The sequence below is a fragment of the Ovis canadensis genome, chromosome 1, assembly GCF_042477335.2.
Source record: "Ovis canadensis isolate MfBH-ARS-UI-01 breed Bighorn chromosome 1, ARS-UI_OviCan_v2, whole genome shotgun sequence".
In the NCBI taxonomy this organism is placed as follows: domain Eukaryota; kingdom Metazoa; phylum Chordata; class Mammalia; order Artiodactyla; family Bovidae; genus Ovis; species Ovis canadensis.
Window position 1 is genome coordinate 195,454,115 of NC_091245.1, and position 25,467 is coordinate 195,479,581.

The 25,467-nt window shown below is 37.4% G+C and overlaps 1 protein-coding gene across 2 annotated transcripts in view; it reads left to right on the plus strand.

Moving 5' to 3' along the window:
* The window catches only part of ACAP2 (ArfGAP with coiled-coil, ankyrin repeat and PH domains 2), a 172,306-nt gene that overhangs the window by 85,605 nt on the left and 61,234 nt on the right, over window positions 1–25,467 (plus strand). For both annotated transcript variants that reach the window (XM_069557232.1, XM_069557242.1), the window contains exons 5-6: window positions 20,391–20,449; window positions 23,780–23,963. In XM_069557232.1, the coding sequence (XP_069413333.1) occupies window positions 20,391–20,449; window positions 23,780–23,963 (243 nt within the window). The remainder of the gene's footprint in view (window positions 1–20,390; window positions 20,450–23,779; window positions 23,964–25,467) is intronic.

Below are 25,467 nucleotides of genomic sequence, written 5' to 3' on the forward strand. Positions count from 1 at the left end.
CAGCAGTGGGATTGCTGGGTCATAAGGTAGTTCTATTTGCAATTTTTTAAGGAATCTCCACACTGTTCTCCATAGTGGCTGTACTAGTTTGCGTTCCCACCAACAGTGTAGGAGGGTTCCCTTTTCTCCACACCCTCTCCGGCATTTATTGCTTGCAGATTTTTGGATCGCAGACATTCTGACTGGTGTGAAGTGGTACCTCATTGTGGTTTTGATTTGCATTTCTCTAATAATGAGTGATGTTGAGCATCTTTTCATGTGTTTGTTAGCCATCCGTATGTCTTCTTTGGAGAAATGTCTATTTAGTTCTTTGGCCCATTTTTTGATTGGGTCGTTTATTTTTCTGGAGTTGAGCTGCAGAAGTTGCTTGTATATTTTTGAGATTAGTTGTTTGTCAGTTGCTTCATTTGCTATTATTTTCTCCCATTCAGAAGGCTGTCTTTTCACCTTGCTTATAGTTTCCTTTGTTGTGCAGAAGCTTTTAATTTTAATTAGATCCCATTTGTTTATTTTTGCTTTTATTTCCAGAATTCTGGGAGGTGGATCATAGAGGATCCTGCTGTGATTTATGTCTGAGAGTGTTTTGCCTATATTCTCCTCTAGGAGTTTTATAGTTTCTGATCTTACATTTAGATCTTTAATCCATTTTGAGTTTATTTTTGTGTGCGGTGTTAGAAAGTGATCTAGTTTCATTCTTTTACAAGTGGTTGACCAGTTTTCCCAGCACCACTTGTTAAAGAGATTGTCTTTACTCCATTGTATATTCTTGCCTCCTTTGTCAAAGATAAGGTGTCCATATGTGTGTGGATTTATCTCTGGGCTTTCTATTTTGTTCCATTGATCTATATTTCTGTCTTTGTGCCAGTACCATACTGTCTTGATGACTGTGGCTTTGTAGTAGAGCCTGAAGTCAGGCAAGTTGATTCCTCCCGTTCCATTCTTCTTTCTCAAGATTGCTTTGGCTATTCGAGGTTTTTTGTATTTCCATACAAATCTTGAAATTATTTGTTCTAGTTCTGTGAAAAATGTGGCTGGTAGCTTGACAGGGATTGCATTGAATTTGTAAATTGCTTTGGGTAGTATACTCATTTTCACTCTATTGATTCTTCTGATCCATGAACATGGTATATTTCTCCATCTATTAGTGTCCTCTTTGATTTCTTTCATCAGTGTTTTATAGTTTTCTATATATAGGTCTTTAGTTTCTTTAGGTAGATATATTCCTAAGTATTTTATTCTTTTCGTTGCAATGGTAAATGGAATTGTTTCCTTAATTTCTTTTTCTACTTTCTCATTATTCGTGTATAGGAATGCAAGGGATTTCTGTGTGTTGATTTTATATCCTGCAACTTTACTATATTCATTGATTAGCTCTAGTAATTTTCTGGTGGAGTCTTTAGGGTTTTCCATGTAGAGGATCATGTCATCTGCAAACAGTGATAGTTTTACTTCTTCTTTTCCAATTTGGATTCCTTTTATTTCTTTTTCTGTTCTGATTGCTGTGGCCAAAACTTCCAGAACTATGTTGAATAGTAGCGGTGAAAGTGGACACCCTTGTCTTGTTCCTGACTTTAGGGGAAATGCTTTCAATTTTTCACCATTGAGGATAATGTTTGCTGTGGGTTTGTCATATATAGCTTTTATTATGTTGAGGTATGTTCCTTCTATTCCTGCTTTCTGGAGAGTTTTTATCATAAATGGATGTTGAATTTTGTCAAAGGCCTTCTCTGCATCTATTGAGATAATCATATGGTTTTTATTTTTCAATTTGTTAATGTGGTGAATTACATTGATTGATTTGCGGATATTGAAGAATCCTTGCATCCCTGGGATAAAGCCCACTTGGTCATGGTGTATGATCTTTTTAATGTGTTGTTGGATTCTGATTGCTAGAATTTTGTTGAGGATTTTTGCATCTATGTTCATCAGTGATATTGGCCTGTAGTTTTCTTTTTTTGTGACATCTTTGTCAGGTTTTGGTATTAGGGTGATGGTGGCCTCATAGAATGAGTTTGGAAGTTTACCTTCCTCTGCAATTTTCTGGAAGAGTTTGAGGAGGATAGGTGTTAGCTCTTCTCAAAATTTTTGGTAGAATTCAGCTGTGAAGCCGTCTGGACCTGGGCTTTTGTTTGCTGGAAGATTTCTGATTACAGTTTCAATTTCCATGCTTGTGATGGGTCTGTTAAGATTTTCTATTTCTTCCTGGTTCAGTTTTGGAAAATTGTACTTTTCTAAGAATTTGTCCATTTCTTCCACGTTGTCCATTTTATTGGCATACAACTGCTGATAGTAGTCTCTTATGATCCTTTGTATTTCTGTGTTGTCTGTTGTGATCTCTCCATTTTCATTTCTAATTTTATTGATGTGATTTTTCTCTCTTTGCTTCTTGATGAGTCTGGCTAATGGTTTGTCAATTTTATTTATCCTTTCAAAGAACCAGCTTTTGGCTTTGTTGATTTTTGCTATGGTCTCTTTTGTTTCTTTTGCATTTATTTCTGCCCTAATTTTTAAGATTTCTTTCCTTCTACTAACTCTGGGGTTCTCCAACTCTTCCTTTTCTAGTTGCTTTAGTTGTAGAGTTAGGTTGTTTATTTGACTTTTTTCTTGTTTCTTGAGGTATGCCTGTATTGCTATGAACTTTCCTCTTAGCACTGCTTTTATAGTGTCCCACAGGTTTTGGGTTGTTGTGTTTTCATTTTCATTAGTTTCTATGCATATTTTGATTTCTTTTTTGATTTCTTCTGTGATTTGTTGGTTATTCAGAAGTGTGTTGTTCAACCTCCGTATGTTGGAATTTTTAATAGTTTTTCTCCTGTAATCGAGATCTAATCTTAATGCATTATGGTCAGAAAAGATGCTTGGAATGATTTCGATTTTTTTGAATTTATCAAGTTTAGATTTATGGCCCAGGATGTGATCTATCCTGGAGAAGGTTCCATGAGCACTTGAAAAAAAGGTGAAATTCATTGTTTTGGGGTGAAATGTCCTGTAGATATCAATTAGGTCTAACTGATCTAATGTATCGTTTAAAGTTTGCGTTTCTTTGTTAATTTTGTGTTTAGTTGATCTGTCCATAGGTGTGAGTGGGGTATTAAAGTCTCCCACTATTATTGTGTTATTGTTGATTTCCCCTTTCATACTTGTTAGCATTTGTCTTACATATTGCGGTGCTCCTATATTGGGTGCATATATATTTATAATTGTTATATCTTCTTCTTGGATTGTTCCTTTGATCATTATGTAGTGGCCTTTGTCTCTTTTCACAGCCTTTGTTTTAAAGTCTATTTTATCGGATATGAGTATTGCCACTCCTGCTTTCTTTTGGTCTCTATTTGCGTGGTATATCTTTTTCCAGCCCTTCACTTTCAGTCTGTATGTGTCCCTTGTTTTGAGGTGGGTCTCTTGTAAGCAGCATATAGAGGGGTCTTGTTTTTGTATCCATTTGGTCAGTCTTTGTCTTTTGGTTGGGGCGTTCAACCCATTTACGTTTAAGGTGATTATTGATAAGTATGATCCCGTTACCATTTACTTTATTGTTTTGGGTTCGGGTTTATACACCCTTTTTGTGTTTCCTTTCTAGAGAATATCCTTTAGAATTTGTTGGAGAGCTGGTTTGGTGATGCTGAATTCTCTCAGCTTTTGCTTGTCTGTAAAGCTTTTGATTTCTCCTTTGTATTTGAATGAGATCCTTGCTGGGTACAGTAATCTGGGCTGTAGGTTATTGTCTTTCATCACTTTAAGTATGTCTTGCCATTCTCTCCTGGCCTGAAGAGTTTCTATTGAAAGATCAGCTGTTATCCTTATGGGAATCCCCTTGTGTGTTATTTGTTGTTTTTCCCTTGCTGCTTTTAATATTTGTTCTTTGTGTTTGATCTTTGTTAATTTGATTAATATGTGTCTTGGGGTGTTTCGCCTTGGGTTAATCCTATTTGGAACTCTCTGTGTTTCTTGGACTTGGGTGATTATTTCCTTCCCCATTTTAGGGAAGTTTTCAACTATTATCTCCTCAAGGATTTTCTCATGATCTTTCTTTCTGTCTTCTTCTTCTGGGACTCCTATAATTCGAATGTTGGAGCGTTTCATATTGTCCTGGAGGTCTCTGAGATTGTCCTCATTTCTTTTAATTCGTTTTTCTTATTTCCTCTCTGATTCATTTATTTCTACCATTCTATCTTCTATTTCACTAATCCTATCTTCTGCCTCCGTTATTCTACTAATTGTTGCCTCCAGAGTGTTTCTGATCTCATTTATTGCGTTATTCATTATATTTTGACTCTTTTTTATTTCTTCTAGGTCCTTGTTAAACCTTTCTTGCATCTTCTCAATCTTTGTCTCTAGCCTATTTATCTGTGATTCCATTTTGATTTCAAGATTTTGGATCATTTTCACTATCAATATTTGGAATTCCTTCTCTGGTAGATTCCCTACTTCTTCCTCTTTTGTTTGGTTTGGTGGGCAACTCTCCTGTTCCTTTACCTGCTGTGTATTCCTCTGTCTCTTCATCTTGGTTATATTGCTGCATTTGGGGTGGCCTTTTTATATTCTGGTAATTTGTGGAGTTCTCTTTATTATGGAGCTTCCTCGCTTTGGGTGGGGTTCTATCAGTGGCTTGTCAAGGTTTCCTGGTTAGGGAGGCTTGTGTTGGAGTTTTGGTGGGTGGAGCTGGGTTTCTTCTCTCTGGAGTGGAGTGGAGTGACCCATAATGGGTTACAAGACATCAAAGGTTTTGGGATAATTTTGAGCTGCCTGTATATTGAAGCTCAGGGGATTGTTTCTGTGTTGCTGGAGAATGTGCGTGGTATGTCTTGTTTTGGAACTTGTTGGCCCTTGGGTGGAGCTTGGTTTCGGTGTAGGTATGAAGGCATTAGATGGGCTCCTATTGCTTAATGTTCCCTGAATTCAAGAGTTCTCTAATGTTTTCAGGCTTTGGATTTAAGCCTCCTGCTTCTGGTTTTCAGTTTTATTTTTACAGTAGCCTCTAGACTTCTCCATCTATACAGCACTGATGATAAAACATCTAGGTTAAAGATGAAAAGTTTCTCCACATTGAGGGACACTCAGAGAGGTTCACTGGGTTATAAGGAGAAGAGAAGATGGAGGAGGTAGTTAGAGGTAACTGGAATGAGATGCGGTGAGATCAAAAGAGAAGAGAGCAAACTAGCCAGTAGTCACTTCCTTATGTGCGCTCTATAGTCTGGACCGCTCAGGGGTATTTACAGAGTTATACGGGGAAGAGGAGAGGGAGGAAGTGGACAGAGGTGACCAGGAGGATCAGAGAGAGGAATGAGTAGGAGAGAGACAAATCCTGCCAGTAACCTGTTCCTTAGGTGTTCCCCACCGTCTGGAACACACAGAGATTCACAGAGTTGGATAGAGGAGAGATGGGGGGGAAAAGAGACAGAGGCCACCTGGTGGAGAAAAAGGAGAGTCCAGAGGAGGAGAGAGTGGTCAAGCCAGTAATCTTGCTCTCAGGTAAACTGGGGTAGTGAAGTTTGGGTTTTTAAATGTACAAAATTGGCAATAAACACCTAAGAGCAAAGATTAAAAATCTGTTTTTGAAGACAATGGTCTGCTTTTCTGGTTGCCTGATGTCCTCTGCCAGCCTACAGAAGTTGTTTTGTGAAGTTTGCTCAGCGTTGAAATGTTCTTTTGAGGAATTTGTGAGGGAGAAAGTGGTCTTCCCGTCCTATTCCTCCGCCATCTTTTCCTTCTCCTCGTAATTTAATATTTCTAAGCTTTACATTCTACCACTGTGTAATAAAGGGGCTTCACTAGATGACCTTTAATTGTAAAAATTCTAAAATTACAAAGTGCTAATTATTATAAGATTTAAATGTGATCTCAGCTATTTGTTAAAAATGTGGGAAAAGCCTAGTTGTAGAAAATGCTTTATTTTAGGAGTATATTCTGTTCACTGAAATTTTAATTACATAGCATTACAGGAGAAAGGAGGCTTTATAGAGTAAGACAAACTGCTTTCTAAAAGGTAATAAAACTGGCATCTGCTTTCCATTCTACAGCCAAGCTCATAACACTTAAGTCTTGGTGTATTAGTTTGTATCAGGATAAAAGGCTGGATGTTACAGAGATTTATGAATAACTTTGTGGGCTTAAATGAATGTTTCAAATAATGTAACCATTTGTGTTTTTAGCCAAGTAAAATTAAACATAGATTGGGCCTAGATTATCTAGTCATTTAAAAAATAAATTTTTTGGATTCTTTGTGATTTATTTTCTCTGTAAAAAATGGACAGTATTGTTCCTTATTCTTTATAGAATGAGAATTTCCTAGAGTTGCTCTTTAACTCATGTATTTTTTATAAGATGCCAACTCATGACTTTTCCAAAGCAGGTCGTACGTATTGTAGTACATGCTAGAGTTGATTTGACTACTGGTTGTTTTTCTGGAGCCCTGTTTATGTAACATTACTGATGACTCTTTTGAATTCTAATCTGCTGTTGGTATAAGGAGCTTAGACTATTGATTTGATTATTTGTCAAATGAAATTTTAAAGTTGAATTGTTGCATAAAACTCCATGAAAACGTGTGGCCCTTTCTGGTTTTTTTTTTTGTGTGTGTGTGTTTGGCTTTCCATATTGCACCTGTCTACTCATTTGCTCAACAGATGGTTTTAGGTAGTGAGAATGTAGTAGTTTGGTGCTTCTGTTCTCATCTCATGGCAGAAGTGGAAAAGGATGGTTGTGTTTGTATGAGACACTGGAGAGAACTGCTGGGGGACACGAGGTGTCATGCCCTGTCTGAGTGTTGGTGAAACATATTTATTTCTTTTTTATGAGCTTATGTTAATAGCTATTTAGTAAATTTATTTTTTATAGAATTATGTTAAAATAAAACTTAAAGTGTTAGGAGAGATATTACATATTGAACGTGTTTCCATATATTTAAAAAATATTTTAATGAGAAACTTGAGCTGGCTTCCCTGAATGTACCTTTAAAAAAAAAATAAGGTCTTATGTGTGAAATAGTTTCAAGCAGTTCCTGATCAAGAGTTAAAAATTAATGATCTTTTCAAGTTCTCGGCCATTTTCATTGATGAGGACTTTGTCTGCGTAGGTAGACATACTAATGAAAGGCAGATGAACATTACCCTTTGCACCTGATTGATAGGAATTGTTTTATCACTTGTAAGTGTAATTTAAATAATTTCATCACTTTAAATTATCCCTTAAAGGAACAATCATTCATTAAGTGGGATTGTTCTTTTTTTTCTTTCATTGACACATGTAGTGTCATGTATTTTTTGGGTTAAGTTGAATGGATTTTGAATGAAGTAATGACAGAGCTTTCCTGCAGGTAAATGGAGAAGTTGCTTTACCTATGAAACCCATTTACACATTTTAATAATTCTCTTTGTGGATTCATATTATAGCACTGAAAGTCCCTAATGACTCATTCTCAGCCTCTTGTTTACAACCCTTTGAGTCCATAAAGATTGTTGGTACATGTTAGTTGTCAAAAATATCAAGGAATTGCTTGAAATAAGATCATCCATCAGAATATAGAACACCAGTTAAGTAAGCCACCTTTTAAAGTCAATAACCGCTGCTGCTGCTAAGTCGCTTCAGTTGTGTCCGACTCTGTGCGACCCTATAGACGGGGGCCCACTGTCTCTGGGATTCTCCAGGCAAGAACACTGGAGTGGGTTGCCATTTCCTTCTCCAGTGCATGAAAGTGAAAAGCGAAAGTGAAGTTGCTCAGTCGTGCCCAACTCTTAGCGACCCCATGGACTGCAGCCTACCAGGCTCCTCCGTCCATGGGATTTTCCAGGCAAGAGTACTGGAGTGGGGTGCCATTGCCTTCTCCAGTCAATAACTAGCACTAAGCACATCTGCAAGTTGAAAGTTGTTCCTCCTAAATTTCTTGAATTCTATTTTTAAATCATAAACCCAGGCAAAATTCTCCCTTTGGACAGCTAGTATTCTGGGTGGGGGCTGGGGGGAAGCTGTACTGCACAGCATACGGGATCTTAGTTCCCTGACCAGGGATCAAACCTGTGCCCCCTGCATTGGAAGCAGGAAGTCTTAACCACTGGATCGCCAGGGAAGTCCCCAGAGAGTTTACATTATTGTCTCATGTCTATACAAAAAGCTGAAGATGAATGAAATGTTTTGAATGTTTTGCTTAGATTCATGCATCGTCTTCATGAAATTTAATTTGGAATTTATATCTACATGGAGCCTTTTACATATATGAGATCCTTTGTGAAATAATGCACTAGTAGATCTTCACAACTTTCTAAATGGATTCTTAATGTAAATTTACATCCTGCTGTCTTAGTGGCCGCATTATCAGTATGCAAAATTAGTGCATACGTCCAAATTCATCTTCTTTGTTTTAAAGTTTTCTTTTGGCATTTGAGTATTTCATCCCTAGGAATTTGTTTTGGTACTTAGAAAACCAATCAGTGTTCTTCCAAGATAATCTTAAACTCAGAAATTTTAATTGTTAATTTGAACAAGAATTATTAACATGTAGAATCGTCACATGGCAATGAAAACTTTGATGCCATTGTCTTCTGGTTAGTGATTATTACTATGTTTACCTGGCATGCCGTCAAATGCATCTGTTAATTCTGTTATTTGAATGTGGCACATTTTCTGTTTCCTTTGCTTCTGTGGAAATTGCAAAGTTCTGACATTTTCCTTGCAGGTTGGTGTATTATGCAATTTTATGAGGCATTCTGGCTGTAGCTCTAGCTGTTAATTGAGTAACCTTTTAAGCAGCTTCTTAATCTGATATAGTTATAACTAATATCATAAAAGAACTTTGTTTCTTATTTTGTGTTTACAGAAGTTTAAAGTACAAATCTTTCTGTATAAAATGGATATTTTGTGTTGAAGTCTTGTACAATTTACTCCTGCCATTGTTTTATTTAATAACTTTTTCATATACAAATACATTGTGGTTGAAGAAGAGAATTTTGTAATGTGTTTGCCTATGATTCTCAAATTGTGGTGCCTGGACCAGCAGCATCAGCAACACCTAAGGACTTATTAGAATGGTAGCTTCCTAGAGTCCATTCAGATCTCCTAAATCAGAAACTCTGAAGCTGAAAGCCAGCAATATGTGTTTGAGCAAGCCTTGCAGGTGATTCTGATGTATTCTAAAGTTTGTGAACCACTTTGCTAGAGCATGGGTTGGCAAACTATGGCTTGCAGGCCAAGTCTAGCCTGTTGCCCCTCTGCCTTTTTCATATAAATTTTTGTAGGAACATAGCATTATTCATTTGTTTTTGTATTGTCTATGGTTATTTTCACACAATGGCAGAGATGAGTAGTTGTGACACAGACTACATGGCCTACGAGCCTAAAATGCTGTCTAGTTCTACAGAAAAAATGTGGTAACCTTTGCTCTCAAGACTATTTTTGTCCACTTCAGAGGACTGTATCTATCATGACATCCACTGAAGAGAGGCCCCTTTCTGCTCTAGTGAAAGTAATTTAGTGATTTAGCTACCTTGATGAATTCTTCTCAGTGGAGTGCTTGTAGGTTACAGTCCAGACTAGTTAAAATCCAGTCCCTGGGAGTAAGAACCAGCAATCCATAATCTTTAAAGCTCCACAGCACACGTCATCCCAGTGTGCAGCCCAATTTGAGAAACAGTGTGTTGCTTCCCCCAAACAAGCATTTGGACATCTCGGTAAAGGCAGGTTTCTGATAATGTAAGTCTGGGGTGGTTCTGAAGATTCTTCATTTCTGACAAGTACTCAAGTGATGTGGATAATGCTGGTTCACATCCAGGGAACTTTAAAAATATATTTCTGAGTCTCACCAGTTTTTATAATTATCTCAGCGTCAGAGTATTTATAAAAGTTCCCCAGGTTATAATACTGTGTGCAGCCATTTGAGAACCCCTGGTCAGAACAGTTTGTCTCAATCTTGCCTGATAGCTCAGTTGGTAAAGAATCTGCCTGCAATGCAGGAGACCCCGGTTTGATTCTTGGGTCGGGAAGTTCCCCTGGAGAAGGGATAGGCTACCCACTCCAGTATTCTGGCCAGGAGAATTCCATGGACTTTATAGTCCATGGGGTCACAAAGAGTCAGACAAAACTGAGTGACTTTCACTTTCACTTTGAGTAACACAGTCACCTAGTGAATTTGTTAAAGAATGCGGAAGAGTTCTATCCTTCTTTAACAAGCTTGAATCTTTGTATTTTCTGTTAGCTTTGCAAATGAGTTTGATTCATACCCAGCCAGTGACAAACCATTGCATTAGAGAAATGAAGAAAGGGAGAAAGAAGAGGTTAGATATTGATAAATGAATAAGTTAGGACAGGCAGAGAATGTAGAAAAACAGTAACACATAATAGATATTCACTTGCATATTTGGGACCTGTTTCTGATAAAACAAAGAAGAGTCGTCTTGATTATTATAGGCCTGAAATAAGCAGACCTGATGAGACTCTAAAGATTCAGCGAATTCACAATGTCAACAGCCAAACCCCTGTGCCTATAGATTCTGGAAAGGACAGGAATGATTGTGTCATGCAGAATCATCAGAAGAGACTGCTGTGTTAGCTCAGTAATATTTAAATGGATCATGAAGACTTTGCAAAATTTTATTCTCGGCCAAGGGGACCTAAATGGTAAGAATTGGAACTAGTTCAAAGCTATCTGTGGATGTGTAGCCTATTCTTGTGTTGTGCTAAACTTCCTAGAGTGCCTGCCATCTGTGTAGTGTATTTCAGCTTTCATCCTTTCCTGAACATTGCAGAGATAGTGTTGCTTTATCTTAGTACTGACATGAATGGGGAAAAACTTGAGTGTAAGCCATTGGTTTTAAGCAGTCATGATATTTATGCACTTTAGTAAGATCTTTTTATAACTAGCAGATCAGATGACACTGTTGATTACTTGTCATGCATATGTTGCTAGGAATAATGCTGTTCATTTCCAAATAGGGAACTGAATCTCAGCTTTTGTGTTGGTAGCCCCTCACCCCCACCCTGGCCAGAATCTGTCACTGTGACTTTATTATACCATCCCAGGTTTTGTGGTGTAGACCTGGAAGACAAGCCCTGAGATGTACTTGATTCTGAGGATGAAACAAATTTTGTTTTTGGTTTAAAGTCCAGATAAGGTTTTTGGTGGTTGCTGAGTACTGTGGGTAAGATCTGAATCAGAACCCCCAACTAGTCAGGATAGTAGAACTGTACACAAGGAAAATGGGGAAATGAGGTAAAGGGCAAAATTTTAGGGAAGAATCTTGTACACTTCCTTGTCACCTAATTTCCAGGGACATTGACAAGACAAAGTCTTAAAGCTTTATGCTTTTAGCACATGAAAAGAAATGCTGTGAAGTCTAACTTAATGGGGTATAGATTAGTGCCCAATTGGGGCAGCTCTTTGTGACATTTTGTGGGGGCGGGGTGGGCAGTTAGCTGTTAGATAGCTGAATGGCGTAAAATTCGTAAGTAGAAAACAAGAGTTTTACTCAGTTGCCCTTGCATTACAACATACTTTTCATTCTAATGGAGATGTTAAAAATATGTCAGCTAGATTATTGACATTTGCCTGAAAACTTCTCATTCTATCCAAATGTATATAAACTAGCTAAATGCTATATTTTGGAGAATTTAGATAAGTTATGTTTTGTTATTTTAAAGCAACAGTAATAATAGATTCTATTTCTTTCTCTGAAATATATATATATATATTTTTTTTTTAAACTGGGGAGTAATCGATATAACTGTGTATTAAAGTGTACAGTTTGATAAATGTTGACATATGTATTACTGCCATAAAATTGTCACCTCATTTAATTTAATGAACATAACAATTAACACCTCAAAAATTTTCTTGTGCCATTTTATAGTTCCTCCTTTTCAATGTGCCATGTCCTTATTCCTTGTCAATCACTGCTGGCTGTCATTATTGATCAGTTTGCATTTTCTAGACTTAAATGTAAATGGAATTTTTTTTGCTCTGATTTCTTTCTGTGTAATTAGTTTGAGATTCAATCGTGGTTTGTGCATCAATTCCTTTTTTTAAAATTGCTTAATAATGTTGCATTGTGTAGAAGTATCAGTTTCCTTATCCATTCACTTATTGATGGATATGTTAGTTATCTATTGCGATATAACAGATTTACTCCCAAATATAGTGGCTTAAAACAACAAACATTATCTCATTGTTACTGGGCCTGGAGTCTATTTTTTAGAGAGATTTAGCTGGGTGGCTCTATTTCAGAGTCTTTAATGAAGTCTTTGCTAAGACTTTCCCAGTGACTCAGCAGTAAAGAATGAACCTGCAGTGCAGGAGCCGCAGGAGACATGGGTTTGATTGCTGGGTCAGGAAGATACCCTGGAGAAGTAAATGGCAACCTTTCTAGTATTCTTGCCTGGTAAATTCCACGGACACAGGAGACTGCGGGGTACAGTCCACGGAATTGCGAAAGAGTCAGACGCAACTTAGCAACTAAACAACTGTCATTTGAAGGCTTCACCACGGGGTCTAGAAGACCCAATTCTAAGATAAAAATAGTGAAAGTATTAGTTGCTCAGTTGTGTCTGACTCTTTATGATGCCATGAACTGTAGCCCGTCAGGCTCCTCTGTTCATGGGATTCTCCAGGCAAGAATACTGGAGTGGGTAGCCATTCTCTTCTCCAAGGGATCTTCCTGACCCAGGGATCGAACTCAGGTCTCATGTGTTTGGGGCTCCCCAGGTGGTGCTAGTGGTAAAGAACCCACCTGCCAGTGCAGGAGACATAGGAGATGCAGGTTCAATCCCTGGGTTGGGAAGATCGCCTGGAGGAGAGCATGGCAACCCATCCCAGTATTCTTGCCTGGAGAATCCCATGGACAGAGGAGCCTGGTGGGCTGCAGTCCGTAGGGTCACACAGAGTCGGACATGACTGAAGCGACTTAGCACACATGCACATATGCGCAGTGTGTGTGAGTTCTAGTTGTTCCACGTGATTGCCAATACTTGGTATGGGTAGTCTTTTTAATTTTATTATGGCTTTAATTTGTGTTTATTATTAATAACCAGTGATCTGAAAAATCTTTTCATGTGTTTCTTTGCTACCCATGTATTCACTTTGGTAAAATACCAGATCTTTAGCTTATTTAAAAAAATTGAGTTATCTTCTTATTTCTTAGTTATCAGTTCTTTCTGCATTCCTTGTATGTCTTTTGTCAGGTAAGTGTCTTGAAGATACATATTTTCTCCCAGACTTTGCCTTATCTTTTTTATTTTTGTAGCTATAGCTTTTGAAGAACAACAGTTTTTAATTTTGATGAAGTTAATTTATTGATTTTTTTCTTTTATAATTTTCTTTTTTGTGTACTATTAAATGTTTTCCTAACCCAAGTTTACCAATATTTACTCTGTGTTTAGTTTAGGTTTGTGATCCATCATGAGGTAATTTTTACACATGTTGCATGGTAAGAGTTAAGGTTCATTTTTGATCATAAGGCTGTCCAGTTTTTGTTCTAGCATTATTTTCTCAAAAAATTATCTTTTCCTTATTGGCATCTTTTGTTAAAAACAGAAGTTGACCCATTTGTATGGATCATCTCTGGACTCTTGTTTTATTGATCTTACTTTGGCCTATTGTTAATACTGCAAATGCCTTGATTACTGTAGGTTTCAATAATGAGTCTTAAAATCAGGTAGGATAAGTATTCCAACTTTGTTCAATTTCTTTTCAAAATTAGTTTGGCTATTGTAGGTCATTTACATTTAGATACACACTTTTTAAAGAAAGACGCATGATACACACAATCTTAGTTCCCCAACCAGAGACTGAACACATCTCCTGCAATGGAAGCATGAACCACAAGGGAAGTCCCATTTCCATGTATATTTTAGAGTCAAGTATTAAACTTCTGTAAAATGCCTTACTGGGATTTGGAGTGAGATTTCATTGAATCTAGAGATCCACTTGGCGAGAATTGACATCTAACTAATAGTGAATTTTCTAATCCATGAACACAGTGTATTACTCCATTTATTTAGGTTTTAATTCATTTCTCTTGGCAGTGTTTTGTGGTCTTTATTGTACAAGTCATGCATACCATTTGTCAAGTTTGTCCCTAAGCATTTCCTATTTTTTGGTGCTATTGTAGGTGATATTTTTGGAAAGTTAAAAAATAACAGTTTTTTGAACTGTTTGCAGTTGGTCATTATTGATGTACAGAAACAGCACTGATTCTTGTACATTGACTTTATTTCTACAACTTTGCTAAAGTCACTTATTAGTTCTAGTAGTGTTTTATGTAGTTTCTTTTTCGTTACATTTGTTCATTTGTTTTGTTTTTTTAGATCCCATGTATAAATGAAATCATATATTTTTCTTTTTCTGTCTGACTTATTTTACATAGCATAATACCCTCTAGGTCCATGCACGTTGTAGCAAATGGCAAATATTGGGAGTCCTAGACATGACAGTCAGACAGGAAAAATAAATGGAATCTGTACTGGAAAGGAAGGTATTAAACTGTCAATGTTTGCAGATGCCATATGATACTATGTATAGAAAATCCTAACGGTGCCACCAGAAACTACTGGAACTTGTCAATGAATTCAGTAAAGTTGCAGGATACAAAATTAATATGCAGAAATCTGCTGTGTTTCTGTATACTAACATTGAAGTAATCCCATTTACAGTTGCATCAAAAAGAATAAAGTATGGGGGAATAAATCTAAGGAAGTAAAAGACTTCTACCTGGAAAACTATCAATGATAGTTTTGACAGTGGTCAAAAAATCTCTGATCAAATAAATAAAGGTGACATAAACAGCCTCATGGATTGGAAGAATTAATATATTAAAAATAACCACACTACCAGAGGCAGTCTAGAGATACAGTATAATCCTTATCAAAATCCCAAAGACATTTTTCACAGAACTGGGAAAAAATAATTCTAAAATTTGTATCAAGTGCAAAAGACCCTAAGTAACCAAAACAATCTTAAGAAGAAGGCTAGAGGTGTCACATATCTATATTTCAAACTATACTACAAAGCTACAGTAATAAAAACAGTATGTCAATGACATGAAAACAGGCACATCGATCAAGGGATCAGAGTAGAGAGTCCAGAAATGAACCCACATTTATATGGGCAGTTACTCTATGGCAGAGGAGGCCTTTATAATAGATGGTGTTAGGAAAACTGGGCAGCTATATACAAAAGAGTCAACTGACTGTATTCTCACACAATATACAGAAATAAAGTAAAAAATGGATTGAAGATTTAAATGTAAGACCTGAAACCATAAAACTTATAGAAGAAAATATAGGCAGTATGCTCTTTGACATCTGTCTTAGCAGTATTTCTTTTTGGCTGTCTCTGCAGACAAGGGAAATAAAAGCAAAAATAAACTAATAGGACTACATCAAACTAGTGTTAGTTGTTCGGTTGTGTCGGACTCTTTGGAATCCTGTGGACTGCCAGGGTCCTCTGTTCATGGAATTTTCCAGCAAGAATACTGGAGTGTGTTGCCATGCCCTTCTCAAGAGGATCTTCCCAACCCAGGGGTCAAACCCAGGTCCCCTGCACTGCAGGCAGATTCTTTACCATCTGAGCCACCAGGGAAGCCTACATTGGACTAAAAAAGCTTTTATATAGTGAGAGAAACCATTGACAAAAAGAAAAAGCACCGTAGTGAATGAGAGAAGATATTTGCAAATGTTATATGCAACAAGGGATTAATACCCCCAATATTCAAGGAACTCATATACCTCAACATAAAAACCCCCCAAAACCAAAATACCCCAGTTTTTTTTTTTTTAAAAAAGGTCAGAGGACCTAAATAGACACTTTTCCAGAGAAGAGATGCAGATGACCACCAGGCACATGAAAAGATGCTCACCACCGTTAAGGTATCAGGGAAATGCAAATCAAAACCAAAGTGAGGTATCACATCACACTTGTTAGAATGGCTATTATCAAAAAGATAACTAACTAACAAGCGTTGGTGAGGATGTAGAGATGAGTGAATGCTTGTGTGCTGTTGATGGGAATATAGATTGGTATAGTCACTGTGGAAAACAGTAAGGAAATTTCTCAAAAACTAACAGTAGAACTACCATATGGTCCACCAGGTTCATTCTTGGGTACTTAATCAAAGAAAACAAAAGTACTAATTAGGAAAAATATGCACCCCTGTGATCATTGCAGTTGTATTCACAGTAGGCAAGATATGGAAGCAACCCAAGTGCCTGTCAATAGGTGAATGGGTAAAAAAAGGTGTGGTATATCTACTATGTGTATAGTGTATATGCAGGAATATTACCCAGCCATAAACAAGAATGGAACCTTGTCATTTGTGATAATATGGGTGGACCTAGAGGGTACTAAAGTTATTTTCAAATTCAGCTGTCACAAAATTGATTCCTGTGGTGTACAGTTTTATGAGTTTTAACAAATGCATACAGTCAGATCTCCATACCTCAATCAAGATACAGTTTCATTAATTCTGCTGCTGCTAAGTCGCTTCAGTCGTGTCCAACTCTGTGCGACCCCATAGACGGCAGCCCACCCGGCTCCTCTGTCCCTGGGATTCTCCATGCAAGAATACTGGAGTGGGTTGCCATTTCCTTCTTCAATGCATGCATGCATGCTAAGTCACTTCAGTCATGTCTGAATCTGTGTAATGCTATGGACAGCAGCCCACCAGGCTCCTCTGTCCACAGGATTCACTAGGCTAGAATACTGGAGTGGGTTGCCATTTCCTTTTCCATTCTTTAATTCTAGAAATACTCTTATTAACCATTCTTAGTCAACCTTCCCTCCCTTCCCCACCATTGGAAACTGTTTATAGTTCTGCCTTTTCTGAAATGTCCTATAAATGGATTCATTTAGCTTGTAGCCTTTTGGATATGACTTATTTTACTTATCAAAATGCATTGAGATTCATCTATGTGATTGCAGTTATTAGTAGTTCTTTCTTTTTCTTGATGATATAGATATTGTATAGATATACCATAGTTTGTTTCTCCAAGGAAATTTGGGGTGTATCCAGTTTTTGGCAATTAAAAAAGAGTGAAACTGCTATAAATATTTGCATATAGATTTTGTTATGGACCTAAGTTTAAGGTGGATGAAGAAGGGGATGACAGAGTATGAGATGGTTGGATGGCATCTCAGACTCAATGGACATGAGTTTGAGTAAGCTCTGGGATTTGGTGATGGACAGGAAACCCCGGCGTGCTGCAGTCCATGGAGTCGCAGAGTCAGACGCGACTGAGCAACTGACCTGAACTGAACTGAATAAGTTATATATGTCTTTCTCTGACTTAGTATGATAATTTCTAAGGGCATTCAAGTTGCAGCTAACGACATTATTTCATTCTTTTTATGTCTGAGAAGTATTCCATTTATCCATCCATCTGTTGATGAATATTTAGGTTGCTTCCATGTCTTCACTCAGAGAAGGCAATGGCAACCCACTCCAGTACTCTTGCCTGGAGAATCCCATGGACAGAGGAGCCTGGTAGGCTGGAGTCCATGGGGTCGCTAAGAGTCAGACATGACTGAACGACTTCACTTTCACTTTCATGCATTGGAGAAGGAAATGGCAACCCACTCCAGTGAATCCCAGGGACGGGGGAGCCTGGTGGGCTGCCATCTATGGGGTTGCACAGAGTCGGACACGACTGAAGTGACTTAGCAGCAGCCGCAGCAGCATGTCTTAAACTGTTGTAGATAGTGTTACTGTGAATATTGGGATGCATATATTTTCAAATTAGATTTTTTTCTGGAAATAGGCGCAGGAGTGAGATTGCTGGATCATATGGCAACTCTATTTTTAGTTTTTTAAGGACTCTCCATGCTTTTCTTCATAGTGACTGTACTAATTTATTTTTCTGCCAACAATGTCAGGAGGTTTCCCTTTTTTCCATACCTTCTCCAGCGTTTATTATTTGTATACTTTTTAATGATGGCCATTCTGACTGGTGTGAGGTGAGATCTCACTGTAGATTTGATTTGCATTTCTCCAGTAGCTATCAGTGCTGAGCCTCTTTTCAGGTACCTATTAGCCATCTGTATGTTTTCTTTGAAGAGATGTCTGTTTAGGTCTTCTACCCATTTTTTGCTTGGGTTGTTTTTTTGTCATTACTGAGTTGTGTGAGATGTTTGTGTATTTTGGAAATTAAGCCCTTGTAGGGCACATCGTTTGCAGATTTTTTCCTCCCAATCTGTAGGTTTTTTCATTTTGTTCTTGATTTCTTTGCTGTTCAAAAGCTTATGAATTTGATTAGGTCTCATTTGTTTATTTTTATTTCTACTGCCTTGGGAAACTGACCTAAGAAAACAGTTGAGCTTCATTAGTTTTTGTCTTTCAAGGAATTTACCCATCTCATCTATTGAATTCATCAGCATAAAGTTGTTCCACAAATCCCCTGATTATCCTTTCTGAGTACCCATAGGGTCTGTGGTGAAGTCCTGTCTCTCCTTATTGTAGGACATTGTGTCTTCTTTTTTCCTGATCACTTTGGCTGTTGTTGGTTTTGCTCAGCCATTAAGTCATGTCCAACTCTGCGACACCATGGACTCTTGCACTTCTGACTTCCCTGTCCTTCGATATCTCCCAGTTCAGTTCAGTATAGTTCAGTCGCTCGGTGGTGTCCAACCCTTTGTGACCCCATGGACTGCAACATGCCAGGCCTCCCTGTCCATCACCAACTCCCGCAGTTTACTCAGACTCATAACCATTCAAATGAGTATATCTTTCCTTTTCTCCTTTGCCTTTCACATCTTTTCTATTCTCAGCTATTTCTAATGCCTCCTCGGACAACCATTTTGCTTTTTTGCTTTTCTTTTTCTTGGGGATGGTCTTGATCCCTGTCTCCTGTACAGTGTCATGAACCTCAGTCCATAGTTCATCAGGCACTCTATCAGATCTAGTCCCTTAAATCTACATTTACATAAAACCTAGCAATATCAACCCTAGGTATTTGCCCATACAGATTTCTTTGCTCAAATTGATGTCCATTGAGTCGATGATGCTATCTAACCATTTCATCTTCTGCCACCCTCTTCTCCTTTTCCTTCTTTCAATCTTTCCCAGCATCAGGGTCTTTTCTAATGAGTCAGCTCTTCACATCAGGTGGCCAAAGTATTGGAATATCAGCTTCAGCATCAGTCCTTCCAGTGAATATTCAGAGTTGATTTCCTTTAGATTAACTGGTTTGATCTTGCAGTCCAGGGGACTCCTAAGAGTCTTCTCCAGGACCATGATTCAAAAGCATCAATTCTTTGATGCTCAGACTTCTTTATGGTCCAACTCTCAAATCCATATCTGACTACTGAAAAAACTGTATCTTTGACTGTATGGACCTTTGTTGGCAAAGTGACGTCTCTGCTTTTTAATATGCTGACTTTAGCTCTGAGTTTATCTATTTCAGATTTTAAAAAACTAGCTTTAGCTTTCATTAGGTTTTGGCTATTGATTTCCTGTTTTCTATTTAGTTACCTTCTAATATGATCTTTATTATGTCATTTCTTCAGCTTAACTTGGGTTTAATACTTTGGGATTAACAGTATACAAAACCTTTTTTCCTTTAAAAGTGAATTTGACAGATTTTGAAACCCTGTACTCAACCCAGACTGTGCGTGTGTGTTTGGCATTTAGACAAGGACATAATACTTTGCTTCTAGTCAGTTTCCATAAAGATTGAAATATTTTGATGCTGTTTTTAGTTAGTTGAAGGACATAGGATTTTCTTTTTGTTTTGAATAGTGATTTTTCTGTCTGTTTATCTGCTGTGTTTCAAATTCTGAATGAAGTATATCTGTAAATTATGAAAGTACTTGACATTTCCATGCCAAGTCTTATGAAATTTACCACACATAGAGTTAAATATATGTGGCATCCGTTAAGTGGTGTAAAATATTTTTGTAAGAAATAAAATTTAATCCTCATTTTTAATCTTAGCAATCATTTAAGGGGTGTATATACTTAATTCAGAATGTAAGACATTTAAATCCACATGTCTTCCCAAATGAGAAATCGCTAAGGTATAAGGAAGTTCTGTTGTTTTCATTTCTTATGTTTTAGTATATTAGAATAAGAAATTCCTGTGGTGGATAGAGTAGAATTTGTATTAGTCTTTTAGGTTGTCTTCTAAAGCCTGAGTTAGAATCAAGATAATAAATTGCTTAATTGATTGAAAATTGTATTTAAGTATTAATACACGTTTGATTTACTCTGTAAATAGTAATTTTATTTTTTAACAGATGAAATTGGCTTGAGAATCAGTTTCTTTTTTAAGTACTTATTTCTTATGCAGTGTTCAGTAAGAAGTGTAGGTATTATTAGAATTGGAATATTGTTGGAGGGATGTAATATTTATAGAACTACATGAAAATTTTTTTCTTTGTTTACTTTTTTAATTGTTTAATGTTCCTTTTCTTTTAGATCCTATTTGACCAAACCCAGAGATCAATTAAGGCACAACTTCAGAACTTTGTTAAAGAGTAAGTCAATTTCAGTGAAAAGAAAAGAAAAGCAGCCAAGATTACATCTGGGAGTTATCATTTGAGAGAACCTAGAATCATACTTAAATGTGGGAGTTTTTATTTGTTTTTTGCTTTGTGAATTTTATGTTCCATTGTTTTCTGAATTACTCTGTAAGAAATCAGATTTCATGCTTTTCCATGAATAACTTATGCTATGGAATTTGTATTCAGGATACATAGCTCAAACTGTTAATAGATAAAACAAATTTTTTTTAATGTAAATAAATAATCTGATGACCTTTAAAAATAAAAGCAGATCCCAAAATTTGCTGAAATACCATCAGTTATTCTAGTTATCTCCATATAGTATTTTCTTTGTAGAGAAGATAATAGCATGTATGAGAATAAGTTATGAAGGAGCATAATAAGTAATGAAAACAAGCCTTTTGTGTCACAGTCATCACATTTTGTGTGTGAAATAAAATGAAACTGGAAATAAAAAAAATCTGACCTTTTCAGGTATGGATGTTTGTCTTTTCTACATTAATAATTTCAGTTTTTCTCTTTTAATTCCTGACTGAGAATATATTATATTACATATAAGGTTGATTAGGATACAGTGTTCAGTTCAGTTCAGTTGCTCAGTCGTGTCTGACTCTTTGTGACCCCATGAACCACAGCATGCCAGGCCTCCCTGTCCATCACCAACCGCTGGAGTCTACCCAAACCCATGTCCATTGAGTCGGTGATGCCATCCAACCATCTCACCCTCTGTCATCCCCTTCTCCTCCTGCCCTCAATCTTTCCCAGCATCAGGGTCTTTTCCAGTGAGTCAGCTCTTCACATCAGGTGGCCAAAGTATTGGAGTTTCAGCTTCAACATCAGTCCTTCCAATGAACACCCAGGACTGATCTCCGTTAGGGCGGACTGGTTGTATCTCCTTGCAGTCCAAGGGACTCCCAAGAGTCTTCTCCAACACCACAGTTCAAAAGCATCAATTCTTTGGTGCTCAGCTTTCTTTATAGTCCAACTCTCACATCCATACATGACCCCTGGAAAAACCATAGCCTTGACTAGACGGACTTCTGTTGCCACAGTAATGTCTCTGTTTTTTAATATGCTGTCTAGGTTGGTCATAACTAATACAGGTATTACAAGCTATAAAGAGTGGCAGAGCTCACAATGTACTTCTATCTTAGTAGATTAGAATTTGTTGTACTGGAGGTGATCTCTTGCAGGTTGTTTATAAATTATTTCATAAGATACTAATATTCAGAATGTCCTTATAGTATATATACATGAAAATTTATTACTTCCTATAAAGAGTTTAAAGTCTTTGCTAGGCATATTTTATTATTGTTGTTATTTTAAAGTTATTTGTCTTCAAGTTATTTTGCCTAATTCCCTGGTAGAGGAAGTAAAAGCAAAGAGATGTTATGTATTTACCTAAGGTCATTAATGAATGGAGGTTTCAGATTTTCAGACTGTTACCCTTTACTGGTACATAATTCTTTTAGAGGGCTTCCCAGGTGGCTTATGCGTGGTCAGTCATGTCTGACTCTTTGTGACCTTATGGACTGTAGCCCACCAGGCTTCTCTGTCCATGGAGTTTTCCAGGCAAGAATGCTAGAGTGAGTTGCCTTTTCATTCTCCAGGGGATCTTCCTAACTCAGGGATCGAATACTTATCTCTTGTTTCCTGTGTTGGCAGGCAGGTTCTTTTTCAGTTGAACTACCAGGGAAGCCCTCTAAAAGAATTATGTACTACTCCAGTACTCTTGCCTGGAAAATCCCACGGACGGAGGAGCCTGGTAGGCTGCAGTCCATGGGGTCACTGAGGGTCGGACCCGACTGAGCGACATCACTTTCACTTTTCACTTTCACGCATTGGAGAAGGAAATGGCAACCCACTCCAGTGTTCTTGCCTGGAGAATCCCAGGGATGGGGGAGCCTGGTGGGCTGCCATCTATGGGGTCGCACAGAGTCGGACACAACTGAAGTGACTTAGCAGCAGCAGCAAAGGGTTATAGTATCCATTTCAATAGTCTGAGCTTCCCTGATGGCTCAGATTGTAAAGAATCTGCCTGGGTTTGATCCCTGGGTTGGGAAGGTCCCCTAGAGTAGGAAATACTAACCCACTCCAGTATTATTACCTGGAAAATCACATGAACATAGGAACCTGGTGGGCTACAGTCCAGGGGATCGGAAAAAGTTGGGCACGACTGAGCACGCAGTACACACAATTCTTTTAGAAAGCATTTTATGTGTGTATTTTAAAAATGTATTCCTGCCTTTGGCCTACTAATTTTCTTGAGTAAGAAATGAACGTTGTTTCTTTAAATGTGGTCTGTACCTTTGTAGGAAAAGGCAATGGCAACCCACTCCAGTACTCTTGCCTGGAGACTCCCATAGACAGAGGAGCCTGGTAGGCTGCAGTCCATGGGGTCGCTAAGAGTCGGGCATGACTGAGCATCTTCACTTTCACTTTTCACTTTCATGCACTGGGGAAGGAAATGGCAACCCACTCCAGTATTCTTGCCTGGAGAATCCCAGGGACAGAGGAGCCTAGAGGGCTGCCGTCTATGGGATCGCACAGAGTTGGACACGACTGAAGTGACTTAGCAGCAGCAGCAGCAGCATACCTTTGTAATGTATACTGTTCCCCAGTGGCTCAGGTGGTAAAGAATCTGCCTGCCAATGGAGGAGACTCTGGTTTGATCTCTGGGTTGGAAAGATCCCCTGGAGAAGGCAGCCCACTCCAGTATTCTTGCCTGGAGAATCCCACGGACAGAAGAACATGACAGGCTCCAGTCCATGGGGCCTCAGAGGAGTTGGACAGGACTCAGTGACTAAAACAACAAGATGACCACCCATAACAGGAAATCAAGGACTTGTCTTAAGAAAATCCCTTAGATTTCTAGAGGTTATCCCCAAAACACGAAGAATTATAATTTCTGGGAGAGGATCTTTGGAACTTGCATTTTTTAACAAGTTCCCTGTGGTATATACTATTGTTTAAAAAATCATTTGATTAGATATTGGTGCATGTCCCAAAATTTGTCTTTTGAAATAACAAATTAACTTTGCTTTTTTGTTTCTGTAATGTTAATTTGATAATTCTTTTTTTAATTTGAATTGTATAGATTTAAGTCAGGTAATGCTAGCTGACTATATTAGGGAATATTATGTGCTCATAGACTAATATATGTGTTAGTTGGAAGAACTATTGAGTATCACTGCAAATAAATGAAAAAATATGGAAACATAAGAATAATTTTTTAAATGTTATTTTGCTGAAGTATTTGATCCAGAAAGTTTTATAAAAATTTCACTATTTTAATTTTTTTAGAGATCTCAGAAAATTCAAAGATGCCAAGAAGCAGTTTGAAAAAGTCAGTGAAGAAAAAGAAAATGCATTAGTAAAAAATGCTCAAGTGCAAAGAAACAAGCAGCATGAAGTTGAAGAAGCCACAAACATCCTGACAGCAACAAGAAAATGTTTTCGACACATAGCCCTCGATTATGTACTTCAGGTTTGTTTATTATGTTTTCAAAAATTGCTTACTAAACATGTTGTTGGGCTTCCCTCATAGCTCAGTTGGTTAAGAATCTGCTGGCAATGCAGGAGACCCGGGTTTGATTCCTGGGTCAGGAAGATCCCCTGGAGAAGAAAATGGCAATCCACTCCAGTATTCTTGCCTGGAAAATCCCATCGACAGAGGAGCCTGGAAGGCTACAGTCTATGGGGTCGCAAGAGTCGGACATGACTTAGTGACTAAACCACCACCACCAAACGTGTCATTTTTTTTGAGTGATTGCACTGAAGGGAATAAATTATGCTATTTCTTTTTGTTTAAAATTAAGCCATGTTCTTTTGTGAAAAATTTTCTTGTGTCTGGGTGTTTATCTGCATATGCCCTATACATGTGTGTATACCTTAAGTTCTGATTTCTTCCCCTGTTCACTTAACATTATCCTTTTTCCTTTTCTAAATATCATTAAAAGGATTATTAATTGCTATATTTTATTCTATGGATATACTGTGTCAATTTAGTTAATATCCAGTATAATTGCCAGTTTTTGTTGGCAATACTTAAAATAGTTTTCAATAAATATAAATGATAATATCTTTGTATACAAATCTCTTGCAACATTTCTGATTATTTCTTTAGAGTAGATTCTAGAGATAGAAAGGGCTCACCATATTGCCAAATGAAAAATATTTCTAGAAATAATGTTCTCATATTTGCATTAGGTGCTGCTTTTGAAAAGTAGAGATCGATATTTGGTGAGATGCCAGGTGATCTAAGACGGAGAAGTCCCTTTAGATTGTTGACTTAACAATGGTCACAGAGTATTTCATTAAACAATCCTGAAGTAACCATATTGCAAATTGGTGATTAAAACTACCCAGATAACTTTGCAAAAATAGTAGAAGATGACCTTATGATTTTTTTCTATTAAGTTCCTATTCAGTAAGTGGGAGGATAAATTTTTAAAAGTACAGTCTATTAATTAAAGACTTCTAGAATGGAGTAGTCTGTATTTCCTATTTTCTCTTATCTATCTCACACTTATACCACTTCCTGCTGTAATATGAGCACTGAGAGTCTGTCTGCCCCATTCGTCTGAAATGGCTTGTGTTAAGGTCTTATTCATTAGAAATATTTTACTTTTTAGCCGACTCGACTGTTGTGTTCCACTGAAATAGTAGACTATCCTCTCTTTCTTGAGACCTGCTTTCATCTTGATCTTAAGCCACTTTCAGGCTGTCCTCATAACTTGTGTTTCTTTTCAGTTTCCACCTTGGGTTTCTCTCCTTTGTGCACCTTTGCAATCTGACTTTGACGGTTCCATCTTTGGATTTCCTGTTTTCTGACTTCATGATTTCCCGTATAGTTTCATCATGTCCTTTGCTCGAATTATTACCATATATAGATGATGAAATCTACTTTTCTCCCGAAGTACTTTGTCCCTTTTGTGTCCAAAACTGAAATCTGTCTTCTCAAATGGCTTCTTATTGCCATTACCAAACTG